This window comes from Dasypus novemcinctus, chromosome 19, assembly GCF_030445035.2.
Source record: "Dasypus novemcinctus isolate mDasNov1 chromosome 19, mDasNov1.1.hap2, whole genome shotgun sequence".
Classification (NCBI taxonomy): Eukaryota; Metazoa; Chordata; class Mammalia; order Cingulata; family Dasypodidae; genus Dasypus; species Dasypus novemcinctus.
Window position 1 is genome coordinate 79,958,732 of NC_080691.1, and position 12,645 is coordinate 79,971,376.

The 12,645-nt window shown below is 58.9% G+C and overlaps 2 protein-coding genes and 1 long non-coding RNA gene across 5 annotated transcripts in view; 1 reads left to right on the top strand and 2 right to left on the bottom strand.

Annotated features, from left to right (window-relative positions):
* The window catches only part of MLLT1 (MLLT1 super elongation complex subunit), a 72,654-nt gene extending 69,065 nt beyond the window's left edge, over window positions 1–3,589 (top strand). For all 3 annotated transcript variants that reach the window (XM_058281997.1, XM_058281998.2, XM_058281999.1), the window contains 3 exons: window positions 242–313; window positions 534–605; window positions 791–3,589. In XM_058281997.1, coding sequence (XP_058137980.1) covers window positions 242–313; window positions 534–605; window positions 791–919 — 273 coding nt within the window. In that variant the 3' untranslated portion in view covers window positions 920–3,589. The remainder of the gene's footprint in view (window positions 1–241; window positions 314–533; window positions 606–790) is intronic.
* On the bottom strand, window positions 3,451–6,255 carry LOC131274639 (uncharacterized). The gene is made up of 2 exons (XR_009181935.1): window positions 6,159–6,255; window positions 3,451–5,646 (listed from the first exon to the last, which is right to left on the bottom strand). It is a non-coding gene; the product is annotated as an uncharacterized lncRNA (long non-coding RNA).
* Window positions 6,256–6,838: 583 nt separating this feature from the next.
* Window positions 6,839–12,526, bottom strand: LOC131274640 (long-chain-fatty-acid--CoA ligase ACSBG2-like). Its single transcript, XM_058282000.1, has 5 exons — window positions 12,299–12,526; window positions 8,702–8,919; window positions 8,480–8,619; window positions 7,708–7,954; window positions 6,839–7,092 (listed from the first exon to the last, which is right to left on the bottom strand). The coding sequence occupies exons 1-5, from the start codon at window positions 12,520–12,522 to the stop codon at window positions 7,001–7,003; spliced, it is 921 nt and encodes a 306-aa protein (XP_058137983.1). The 5' UTR covers window positions 12,523–12,526; the 3' UTR covers window positions 6,839–7,000.
* Between the last annotated feature and the right edge of the window lie 119 nt (window positions 12,527–12,645).

Consider the following 12,645-nt stretch of genomic DNA (forward strand, 5'->3'; position numbering starts at 1 on the left):
TCCCTGGCAGGCCCCCTCCCTTGGGAGGCTGGGGTGAGCCTGAGGGGCAGCACAGACACAGGGAGGCTCATTGCTGCGGCCCCAGAGGTGTGCGCTCGCGGGCTGTGCGGCTTCCGCCCCTCCCGCCTGCAGTTGGCCGAGGCGGCCCCCAGGGGCCCGCACAGGGCTTCCCTGCTGTTGCGGGAGGTCTGGGGAGGCAGCGTGGTGAGGGGTCGGGAGAAACCTGGGGCTCTCCCCACAGGCATCGGGCCGGCGGAGCCCGGAGGCCTGCAGCAAGCCGGAGAAGATCCTCAAGAAGGGCACCTACGACAAGGTGGGCCAGTGGGGGCCCGTGGCGGGGTGGGGGCTTGAGTCCCCGGCCACCCCTGGGGCCATTCCCTGCCAGAGGAGGTGCCTCCAGCCCGGTTCAGGCCCCTCTGTCCAGGCGGTCCTTCGGGGCTGGAGCTGGCTCCTCTCGGGACAGAGCTGGCCTGCAGGGGCGGGCGGGGGGGGGGACAAGGCCCCGCTGAGGCGCATCCACCCGTCCTCTCCAGGCCTACACGGACGAGCTGGTGGAGCTGCACCGGAGGCTGATGGCGCTGCGGGAGCGCAACGTGCTGCAGCAGGTAGGGTGGGCCGTGCTGGGGGCAGCGGGGGCGCAGGCTTTGGCCCTTCCTGACCTGCAGCTGAGTTCCATGGGGTGGGAGTGCCAGGGAGGTGAGCTGGCTGCTGGCTGCCCTTCCTGTAGCCCCAGGAATCCCCTCCCATCCCTGGGCCCCGTCATGGACCCCGACACCCCCCTGCCTTGCAGATAGTGAACTTGATTGAGGAGACGGGCCACTTCCACGTCACCAACACCACCTTCGACTTCGACCTCTTCTCTCTGGACGAGAGCACCGTGCGCAAGCTGCAGAGCTGCCTGGAGGCCGTGGCCACATGACCCTGGGCCGGATGCCGGGCCCCCGCCCCCGGGATCCTGGGGGTCCCCGGGGTCCTGGGAGCCCAGGCCCCGCCGCCCTTCCTCTCTTCCAACTCGCCTGCCCGCAGCACTGCCTTAGTGACCGCCCTGCCCTCGGCCCACACAGCCAGCTGCACTTTCCTCATCGGCATCTGCCCTGCTCTCCCCACCACCTCGGCGGGGACCCCGGGGCCCTGGGGGGCCAGGCCGGCGTGGCTGCTCCCAGCCCCAGGCTCGAGCTCGCCTCGGCCTCTCTTGGGAAATAGTTTGTGTTGAAGACGGCGCCAAGTGGGAGGAGCGTGCACTGCTGTGGGCCGCCTTGTCTGACCCCGGAACAGCGGCCCCGGCCCCGTGGTGGGCGGCACGATTCCCTGCTGGGCCGCCCCAAGCAGCCGGGCCTGGCCGCCAGTTAGCGCCACCGGCCTCGTCAGACAGTTCAGAGCACGTCTGTTGCCGGGACCTCCAGGGGCTGCTCTTGTCTGCGAGACGGGCCGGGGCCAGGCGGAGCCCTCGGCGTTCTCCTCCGTGTCAGCCCTGGAGCAGCCCCTCCTGTCGGCTCTCACTGTGCGAGGACTCTGTGCCATAGAGTCTCTCTAGTATATATATGTACGCACTGTGTGTATCTAAGCAGTCTCCGGGGGTGTGTTTCCGTGGCAGCAGCGGCACGTGGGGGTGTTTGGGGGTGAGGTTGGACTTGTAGTTAGTGTGTCTCTACTGCTCTTATCGTCGGGCCGGAAGCTGAGCTGAGGCCTCTGAAAGCACTCGAATTGTTGGCCTTCTCCGGGCCACTTTGTGCCCTGGAAGAATCCGCTGTTTGTGACTCCAAGGACATCTCTTCCTTCTGTGACTCTGGGAGCTGAAGGCCCAGCCCTGGTGGCAGTGGACACCTGCCCACAGGGCACCAGCAGCCTCCCCGCTTCCTGGCACCTGCGTGGACTGGCGTCCATGCCAGGGACGGGCTCCGGGTCTGCACCCAGCAGCGAGGCCCCCGCGGTGGCAGTGCCCCGGGGCTCCTCCTCTGCCTCCCACAGGATCCTTTTCCTCTCCTTGTGTTGATCAAGTCTTCGAACTTTGAACAAATGAGCTTTTGCCAAATAAGACGGGGTCGTTTGTGGAGTTTTCCAAGGAGCAGCAGGATGCAGAGCCGGCTCCTTGTGCTTGGGCAGCGGCCGGTGGCAGGGCTGGCTCGGTTGGCTGGAGCGGCCCTCTCCAGGCACGCCTCTCTGGTTCCAGCCCAGCCCGCCCACCCTGTGCTGGTCCTGAGCCTGGAGCCTGCTCTTCACACACCCAAGGTTCTCCCAAGCTGGTTCTGCCTCGCTCTGCCTCTGGCTGAGAAGCCCTCCTGGAGTCAGCCCTGCTGGGGACAGGGTCCTGTCTGACAAGCCTCATTCCCAGACCTGTCAAGGTGTCCCCAGGCCCACCCGACACTCGTGCCGTGAGCAGCACATGGAAGAAGAGGACTGGGCGGCAGAGGCAGCACACCCTCTCCTGCCCTTTGTTAGGTGTCTCCTTCGTCGCCCACTGTCGGAGTTTGGACGAGGAAGGGCTCCAAGCTTTCCTCCCACTGGGGCCCCCTTGTCCCTGCCCTGCTTCCCTGTCAGGGGGTCTGAGCACTCCTGGGGGAGTCTCCCACAGGCTGAGAACTTTGTGAGGACATTTGGCCGCTCCTGGCTGCCTGCTCTGTTCTCCCACCCCCGCTGCCTTCAGGTACTAGGAGAGGGCAGGCTGTGTGGCAGCCGCTTGCTGTCCCTGTGCCCTTCCACAGACAGGCCAACAATACTCTACAGCGGGGCACTGTCCTCCTCGGGAGAGTCTTGAAAGCATTGGACAAAACGAACTGGCCCAGCGTGGTCTTCTCGGAAGGCAGAAGCTGCCGGGCCTCTGTAGAGGCAGTCCCAGGTGCCAAGGGTGGGGGCCTCAGCCCCGGGTCTCTTCTCCTCTGGGAAGGGGTGTGGGGGTCCTGGGCTCCCCACAGTTCTGCTCGGGAGCCGGGCTCCTGAGGGCAGCCAGAGGCGGGCCCTGGTCTCCGGCATGCCCCTTGGGGATCAGGTGGCTCAGCATCTCCTTCTGGCCCTCATGCAGTTCCAGGGCCTTCTGAAGCACCGACCTGTTTCTCAGTTACCTCCAGGCAGAAGGCTCCCCGCCGCTGCCCTCCAGAGCTGCCGGGACCTAGTGCTGGCTCCACAACCGCCTGGTGGACATACCAGCCAGCCGGGCCCCAAGGGCAGCGTTCCAGCGGCGTCCCACCCCTTGGGCTGCCCGACAGCAGGCCCACAAGGGCTCTGGGGACCTGTCCATAGGAAACGGCCTGGCACTTTGTGATTGCCACGTGTTTAGTGTTAAGCCTCCCGCCCCCAGTGCAAATCTCTGTGTTTTGCTGTCTCCTGAACAAATGTAAACCGACGCCTGAAAGCAGAAGGTATTGAATACCTTTCTTTACCCATAAGGGTTTTTACAAAGAATGTGTCTCACTAGGAACTAGGACATTCATCAACCCGAGACCAACTCCTGGATAAAAGGAATAAGGAGAATCGTGTTTGTAATGTTACAGGATTGTTTCTGTCCTGGATTTTAAATTTTTTGTTAAATTGTGAAATTATGGAGGAGTTTTATAGAGAAAAAAAAAGTGAAATAAAGACAGATGGAAAAACAGCCTGTGCACGGCCTGGTGTGTCTGCTGGCCCTGCGTGGAGTCGATGGGTGAGGCCCCGAGGAGGAGGCAGACGGGTGGGCAGTCTTCCCCAGGGCTGGGAGCCTTCTGAAGGAATAGAGGTGATGCCGCCAGGACCCAGAGAGTGGCGAGGAGGCAGCATTCAGGCTCGGGCCCTGCTTGTGATGCTTCGCCCTTTCCTTGGAAGCAGGCAGCCAGTTCGGGTTGAAAAGCAGATCAGTTTGCCGTAGAAGTTGGAGTTTATTTTTGGACTCAGTTGGTCTCTATGTTCATCCTTATGCCAGTACCATGGTGTTTCGATTATAGTAGTTTTGTGTGAATTTTGAAATTGGAAAGTGAGTCCTCCACCTTTTCTTTTTTCTAATATTGCTTTGGCTATTTGGAATCCTTTGAAGTTCCATATGAATTTGAGGATCAGTATTCTATCTCTGCAAAAAAAAAAAAAAAAGGCCTTTGGGTTTTTATAAGGGTTGCTTGAATCTGTAGCTCACTTTGGGGGAGCACTGCCATCTTAATACTGCCTTCCAACCCATGAACATGGGGTGCATTTCCATTTAGGTGGTCTTTAATTTCTTTCAGCAACATTTTGTAGTTTGAAGGTACATTTCTGTCTTGGTCTGCCAAAGGGCTCTTGATGTGAAGTACCAAAAATCTGTTGGCTTTTATAAAGGTATTTATTTGGGGTAAAAACTTACAATTCCAAGGCCATCAAAAGTCCAGCTTGAGGAACCATAAGAGGTGCTTTCTCACCAAAATGTGTTGAAGCAAGATGGTCACCTCTGCCTGCCTTTAGGGACGCCCTCTCAGGCTCAGCTGCTCCACTTTCTTCCCAATTTCAGCTGCAAGCTGGCACAGGGCTGTGTCTTTCTGGGTCTCCTGTACCAGTCTCGGCTGTTCTGCGCTCTTCCCAATCTCAGCTGTAAGCTATCAGGCCCCTGGGACCTTAGGTGTTCGAGCCTTCTCCTTTCAGTCCTGTGCACTCTCTTTTCTTGTGTGTGTCTGTCCCTGTGAGTCCTTACGGCAAGGAGGCGGGTCCTCAGCCTGAGTCACATCTTACTGATAATAGTTGAATCAAAAGCCCTAAAGCGATCTTAACAGATAATCTAAGCAAAGATCCCTCTAAATTTAAAGCCCTTAAAGGGTATCACCCAGAGGAATAGATTAGTTTACAAACAAAATCTCTCTCTTTTTGGGACTCAAAATAACCTCAAACTGCAGCAATGTCTTTCACCTCTTTGGTTAAATTTATGCCTAAATAGTTTCTTTTGGGTGCTATTGTAAATAGAATTATTAATTTCCTTTTGGATTAGTCATTGCTACTATATAGAAACACAACTGATATTTGTACACTGAACTTGTACCCTGCAACTTTGCTGAATTAGCACTAATAGATTTGGGGGGATTCTTTTAGAATTTTTATTTATAGATTCATGTAATCTTCAAATAGAGAGTTTAACTTCTTCCTTCCCAATTTGGTTCCTTTTATTCCTTTTCTTGCCTAATTGCTTAGGCTAGGACTTGTAGTACAATGTTGAATATCAGTAGTGATTTGATATTAGGAGCAAGGCTCTTAGTCTCTGATCATTGAGTATCATGTTAGCTGTGGGTTTTGATAAATGCCCTTTGTCCTGTTAAGGAAGTTCCCATCTCGTCCTCATTTGCTGTTTTTATCATGAAAGCGTGTTCAGTTATATCACATACTTTTTCTGCCTCTGTTGAGATGATCATGTGAGTTTTTTACCTTCATTAATATAGTCGTTTACATTGATTGATTTTCTTATGTTGAACCACCCTTGCATTCCTGGGATAAGTCCCACTTGGTCATGATGTTTCCTAGATATTCTTGCATGCTTGTTTTTCCATACAGTGAATCAGCTTAAATTTTAGAATATTTTTATCTTCTGAAGTTTCATGCTAACACTTTACATTTTAATCTTTAAAAATGTATCCTGGCTGGCACTTGGTCAGGTCCCATAGGATTCTCAGCCATTATTTCTTTGGATGTTGCCTCTCTCCTTGCTTTCTCCTTCTGGACTTCCTACAATATAGGGGAGAACCTTTGGGATTTGCAATTCAGATCTCTAACCAACTCTCTATTTCGTAGATGCTTCTTCCTATTATTCTTCCAAGGAAGTGCTCTCTTTCCTTGGGAGTAAGCGCTGCTTTGTCCAGGCTGGTTCTCTCTCAACCTCTCTCTTTCCCTCTGTCTCTCCGCGCTGCCCTTCCCCCTGCATTTCCTACTCCTGGAGAATTCCCCTGGGGGGAGATGGCCTGCCTGCCCCTCCTAGCCCTGCTCATTGCTGGGCTCCATCTGACCCCACCCCACGCCAGCCACCCACTGCTTTCAGCAAGGGGAGGCCTGTGGATTTACCTGCCTGTCTCCTCAGGGTTGAGTGCAGGGCGGGGGAGGGAGGGGTTTCACGTGCGCCCTTTGAAGCACAGCCCCCACGTGGTTCCGACCAACCCGGCCTGCGAACCCCAAGCCCCTCCACAAGCACAAGCTGGTCCGGGGACCTGCTCTCCCTCAGGTGCTCCTCGGGGAGGGCTAACCTGTGGGGCCTCTCAGGAACGGCGGCAAGCGTGTCCAGCCACTTCCACCTCCGGCTCCTCGGTAAAGAGAAGGAAAGGGAAGTGGATTGGGCTCACCTGATAGAGCGTCTGCCTACCACGTGAGAGGTCCTGGGTTCAAACCCCGGGCCTCCTGACCCGTGTGGAGCTGGCCCATGCGCAGTGCTGATGCGCACAAGGAGTGCCGTGCCATGCAGGGGTGTCCCCGCGTAGGGGAGCCCCACGCGCAAGGAGTGCGCCCGTAAGGAGAGCCGCCCTGCACGAACAAAGTGCAGCCTGCCCAGGAGTGGCGTCGCACACACGGAGAGCTGACGCAGCAAGATGACGCAAGAAAAAGATTCCCGGTGCTGCTGACAAGAATATAACTGGACACAGAAGAACACACAGCGAATGGACACAGAAAGCAGACAACAGGGGGAAGGGGAGAAATAAAAAACTTTCCAAGGAAAGACCGGAGCCTCACGCGTCAACTCTGGAAGCTTCCAAAGCCCTCGGGATGAAGGCAGGGTGAGGGGCCTTCCACGGGGCAGGGTCTCACCCCAGCCCCTTGACCGTGACCCTCAGGCGTGCAGCGCCCCCTCCTCACTGCCTGTGACAACCAAGGCTGCCGGCGGGCACCACCCACCATCCCCTGGGGAGCTGAGTCCTGGGGCGAGGTTGACTACTTTCACAAACAATTTTATTAGCCTTTTAAACAGGCATTTGGAGACCTTCCCCAGGGGGTGTCTTAGCTGAGCCATCACCCCCCTCACCCCGCAGCAGCCTCAGTGCCCCTGGCGGGAGCGGGCGCTCCTCAGCTGGAGCCCCCAGGCCACCCTGGGCTGCTAGTGGTAGCCCCAGCTCTCCCGGTAGAAGCTCTCGATCTCGGCCTGGTACATCTTGGCCACCACGGCCCTCTTCAGTTTCGTGTTTGCTCCTGTGAAGGGCAGCAAGCCAGAGGTGGGGCTGTCGGCCGCGAGAGGCCCCCCCACCACCCCAGCGGGGGTCCCCAGGAGCCTGCGGCCACCACGGCCAGGAGGGCTGAAGCACGCTGGAGGCACGATGGTCACGGGACAGCCGGAGCCTCAGCCCCCAGCTTGCCGTCCCTGGGGAGCTGGCCGGACAGGGCCCGGGGGAGCAGGGAGCACACCCCCAGGAGCCCCCAGCGTTGCCACCGCCGCGCGGACGTCGGCCTCCGTGGCTCAGGGCGGATGCGGGGCCCTGACCCCGGAGAGGGGCGCTGCCTTCCAGCCCCACCTGGCGGCCTCGGGCGCCAGCCCTTGGGCCACGCTTGAGGAGAGCCTGGTCCAGAGCCAGACCCAGGCCACAAAGAGACGGGGTCCCTGCCCCCACGGCCAGGCCCTGGGTCCAGGCGTGCCGGCCCACTGGAGGGTCCCCTTCAAGTCTGGGGGGAGCCTCCGGGGAGGGGGCCGAGGGACCAGCCCCGCCCTCCGCGCGGTCGGGGCTCGGGGGCTTTGGGTGACGCTCAGGGCGGCCCCCGCGGGCCCCCTCCCGCGGGCCCCCTCCCGCGCGCCGCGCCCAGGCCCCTCACCCAGCTCCCCGCCGGCGATGGAGAAGTCGGTCTCCAGGACCATCCACTTGACGATCTTGGCGCAGGACGAGGAGGCCTCCGCGTTGGCGGCGTGGATGCCCTTCCTGATGAACTCGGTGACCACGGGGTCCCTGTCGCCCACGATGTCCGTCAGCCTGGTGGCCTGGCTCTTGAGCTGCCGGCAGAGCCTGACGGCCTCGCTGGTCAGCGCGTTGCGCGGCTCGCCCGTGTCGGGGTGCACCTGACACTGCCGGACGGGGGCCAGGGGTCAGGCCGCCCCGGCCCCGTCTCTGCAGCCACCGCCAGCGCCCCGGGCCCCGGCGGCCTCTCATCACCCACCACGTGGCGCTCTCACCCCGGCCCCAGAGGGCAGGGGTCGCCGTTGCCAGAGGACAGACGGAGAAACCGAGGCTGAGCACAGAAGGGACGTGTCCAGCATGGCCTCGCTCGCCTGGGCTGGACTCGACTTGAGGTCCGTCTCCTGCTTCACGGCCAGGACCCCCGCTGTCCCAAAGGGGTGTGGGGGCTGCCCGGGGGAGGTGTGTCCAAGAAGCCAGCCCTGAGGCACGGTTCCTGGGGGGACCTGCCTTCCCCGCATGGCCCAGCGCAGCAGGCTGTTTCTCAGGGTCCCCAGGGGCCCCCTGCAGGGAGGACGTGGCCGATGACCCTGGAGCAGGCGCCAGGGGACTTCCAGGTTGCCTCCCCTCCCCGAGCCTCCGTTCCCCCGCGGCCCACCCAGCTGGCACCCCGGATGTCCCGAGGCCCGCGGTACCTTCAGCGTGAGCAGAGCGCACAGGTACGGGGCGTCCTGGCCCACCAGCATGACGTAGCGGACCAGGGGCAGGTGCCTCTTCACCCGCTCCTCGATGGGGGTGGGGTTGATCCTCTCGCCCGACCTCAGGGTGATGACGTCTGCCGGAAAGGGGAAGGGGCCGGTCCCCGAAGAGCCACATCCCGGTGGCCCTCGCGGAGGTGCAGGCCCCGGCCCGCTCACCCTTGACATTGCCCGTGATGTAGAGGAAGTCGTTGGCGTCCAAGAGGCCCAGGTCGCCAGTGTGCAGCCAGCCGTGGGAGTCGATCCTCTCCCGCGTGTTCTCCTTGTCCCCGAGGTACCCCATGAAGACGTGCCGGCCCCAGACGCGGATGGCCCCCACGTCCTCACCGTCCTCCGGGCACACCCTGGTGTAGGCACCCGGGAGCGCCTTCCCGCAGCTGGGAGCAGCAGGCGGGCATCAGAGAAGGCCACCCGGCCTCCCCGGGGCCCCCTGCCCCAATCCCATAGCCACACACACCCCAGGTCTTCCCCCGGCGTCCTCTCAGGCCCCAGAGCCCTGGTCCACAGGGACGTGGCGAAGGGAGAAGGAGCAGGGGGAGCCCAGGCCCGCCACTGCCCGGCTGAGCCCGACTTGGGGACACAGGTGCATCCCACCAGCCCCTGGCCTCCGGGAGCTCATCCCCCACGACAAGGCAAGACCTGCCTTCTGGTAGTGCTGACAGAGGCTTCCAGGCAGGGAGAACAAGGCAGGTCAGAGTGAGGGCTCCCTCCACCCGCCTTCCTTCCCCGGAAGCCAGAGGGCCGGGGTCTGCCTCCCCGAGCTTGAGCGCCCCTGGGCAGCCCCTGTCCTGCTCGCTTTCCCAGCTGTCTGGACATCAGGGCCCAGCAGTGGCCCCAGCCAACAGGACACAGCCCTCGAGGGCCGGGGCCGGGCTGCCCCGGTCCCCACCCCCAGTCCAGCAGAATTATACATCCCAGGAGCATGAACTGTCTTCTCTGGTCTCCCACGCAGCAGGCCCCGCGACAGCAAAGCCAGTTGTCCCCCTGGCCGCCATCGTGATCTCTCAGCGCACGCCAAGCCCGCCCGCCGGCCTCCCAGAAGGCGTCGCGCCCTCCACGGAATGGAAAGAAGCAGGGTTGGGAGGCAGCGGCCCCCTTCCAGGCTCCGAATCCCTCCCCCAGCCTCAGCGCCTGCCCCCCACGGCCGCTGCTTCCACCTCCAAAAGCCAAGTCGCTTTGGTTACACTTTGTGAGGCCCCAGGAATTGAGAGGACAGAGGCGAGCGCCTCCACTCCCTCTTGCGTTGGGCAGAAAAACCAGAGTACAATTTCTGAGATTGTCGTAATAGGGCTGTCAGATAAAATACAGGATGTCCGGTTAAATTCTTTCAGATAAACGACACATCTTTTTTTTTTTAAACGTAAGTAATATGTCCCCAATATTGCATGAGAGTACTTTTTTTTTTTTTTTTTGCAAACTGGGCATCCTGTATTTTGATTCACTAAATCTGGTAACCCAACTTCGAAACTCTCTCTCTGGGGCGGCTTGTTCTGAGGGAACCTGGCTGCCACGGTGGGAGGCTGCTCCAAGCTGCCCTGGGAGGGATCTGTGCAGGGAAACCACCTCCCGACAACCTGAAGGAACCCAGGCCTGCAGCCCGCCCTGGTCAAGCTTCCAGATGATGTGCCCCCAGGCAGCATCTCGCCTGCAACCTCACGAGAGACCCCCACCCAGGACCACCCAGTCAGCCACTCTTGAGTTTCTGAGCCAAAGGAAATGAGATAATAAACATCTGTTGTCTTAAGCAGCTGAAACGAATGAAATGGTTCTCGTCCAAGATGCCAGAAATAACTCACTGTTCATACAAATAATGGTCTGCAAGTTAAAAACCAAATCAGGGAAGCGGTTCAAGTGGTTGGGCGCCTGACTACCACATGGGAGATCCTGGATTCGGTTGCCGGTGCCTCCTAAAGAAGATGAGCAAGACAGCAAGCTGATGCAATGGGCTGGCGTGGAGAGCTGACGCAACAAAATGATGCAATGAGATGACACAGTGAGGAGGCACAACGAGGAAATGTAATGAGAGACACAACAAACAGGGAGCAGAGGTGGCTCAAGCAATTGTGAGCCTCCCTCCCATATGGGAGGTCCCACGTTCAGTTTCCTGGTGCCTCCAAAAAATAGAAGATGAGCAGACACAGAGCACACAACAAATAGACACAGAGAGCAGACAGTGGGTGCAAACAATGGGGGGGAGGGATGGGAATAAATAAAACAAGTCTTCAAAAAAAAATCAGAAGGGGCACCCAGCCAGCGGCTGCAGTTGCCTTAATTCTCAATTCTGTCTACAACTTCAGGATGTTTCCCTTGACCACGAAAGCACACTAAGCAATTTGAGAGTTTGAAGCATTCGGCAAACAATGGCAAGGCTGAGTCACCAGAAACGTGCTGGGTTTCCATGACAAATACGGTCATGCTGTATGAGCTAGTGGAGCCACTTCCTGTGCGGCTGGGTGGACACTGGATTGAGTGGAAGCTGCTTCCTGCTGGCAGAGCCACCCCACAGGAATGGAGAGATCGTGGAGTTTAATGCATCCGTTAAAATACAGCTGTACTCAGTCGGGCCCTGAATCTCAACAGAGTTGCAACACCTACTCTCCAGTTCATTGGGCTCACCCAGGACAACCAACGAGGAGATGAAGATGGACAACGACCATCCCAAGGAACAGAGAGAGTCTACAACTGCAAGCAAGAGAGTCCCATCCATCTGCCCCATGGGAAATTGAGAATTAGAGGCAGAGGCAGCATCACCATCGCAGAATCCTCAGAATTGAGGAATGAACAATGGACCAGAGTGGACTTACAGGTATGCTATCATAGACTTATTGTTTTTCTAGCAATGGAAGATCTTTTATCACTGATGTGGAGGCAGTGGCTGCCAGAGGTTCTGAGGGGAGGGAGAGGGAAAAACAGGTGAAATAGGGGGCATTTTCGGGACATTGGAATTGTCCTAAATGATGTTGCAATGACAGATACAGGCCATTACCTATCTTGTTATAACTTATAAAATCGTATGGGAGAGTGTAAACTACAACGTGAACTATAATCCACACTTAGTGGCAGGGCTCCAAAATGTGTTCATCAGCTGTAACGAATGTGCCACACTAATGAGGGACGTTGTTAATGTGGGAAAATGTGGGAGGGGTTGGGAACGGGGCAGGTGGGAATCCCCTATACCTTTTATGTAATATTTATGTAATCTAAGTCTCTTTAAATTTTTAAAAAATGCGGCTTGACTGAAGAAATCAAGCACACTGAACACCTTTTTAAAAACCCAGAAGGGGAAAGTGGATTTGGCTCAACTGATAGAGCATCTGCCTACCACACGAGAGGGCCAGGGTTCAAACCCAGGGCCTCCTGACCCATGTGGTGAGCTGGCCCATGCGCAGTGCCGTGCCCCGCAGGGACGCCCCCCGTGTAGGGGAGCCCCACACACAAGAAATGCACCCCGCAAGAAATGCACCCCGCAAGGAGAGCAGCGCCGCGCAACAAAAGCGCAGCCCTCCCAGGAGTCACGCGACACACATGGAGAGATGACGCCACAGAGACAGGTTCCCGGTGCCACCTGATAATGAGTTTTAGGCCGCCCCCCGCCCCCTGCCCCCCACCCATAGGTTCCCTTGCTCACTTGCTCTGGGAAGGGCATCCCTTGCTGGGCAGAGCAGGGTGGGGGTCCACCACGCAGAAGGGACCTGGGCAAGGCAGGGGGCTCGGGCCCGCCTCGCCAGGTCCCCTGTCTCGCCCCCCAGGGCCCACCTCAGCAGGCGGAAGGCCTCCTGGCTGGAGAAGGTGTGGACCCCCGTGCACTCGGTCAGGCCGTACACCTCGGCGATGGGGATGTCGAGGCTGAGGAAGGCCTCCAGGATGTGCGCGGGCAGCGCCAGGCCCCTGTTGAAGAACTGCAGGCAGCGGTCCAGGCCCAGGGCCTTCCTGGCGGGGCCGAAGGTCAGCCACCTGGCCAGGCCGAAGCACAGCGGCATGGCGATCTGCCTTGAGAGGACACGCGAGGCCTCAGGACGCCCCTTCTCAGGCCCCTCCATCCCCACCCCCGAGGGGGTGGCCCCGGGGCGCGGCCCCAGGACTCCCCTTCTCAGGCCCCCTCC

Excerpts from the sequence above, each read along its gene's own strand:
- LOC131274640 (XM_058282000.1), bottom strand. The coding sequence starts at position 12,522 with ATGCCGCTGTGCTTCGGCCTGGCCAGGTGGCTGACCTTCGGCCCCGCC. Across the intron at positions 8,920-12,298 it reads GAGGCCTTCCGCCTGCTGAG|CTGCGGGAAGGCGCTCCCGG; the intron begins GTGGGCCCTGGG and ends TGCTGCTCCCAG. Across the intron at positions 7,955-8,479 it reads GCGCTCTGCTCACGCTGAAG|TGTCAGGTGCACCCCGACAC; the intron begins GTACCGCGGGCC and ends CCCGTCCGGCAG.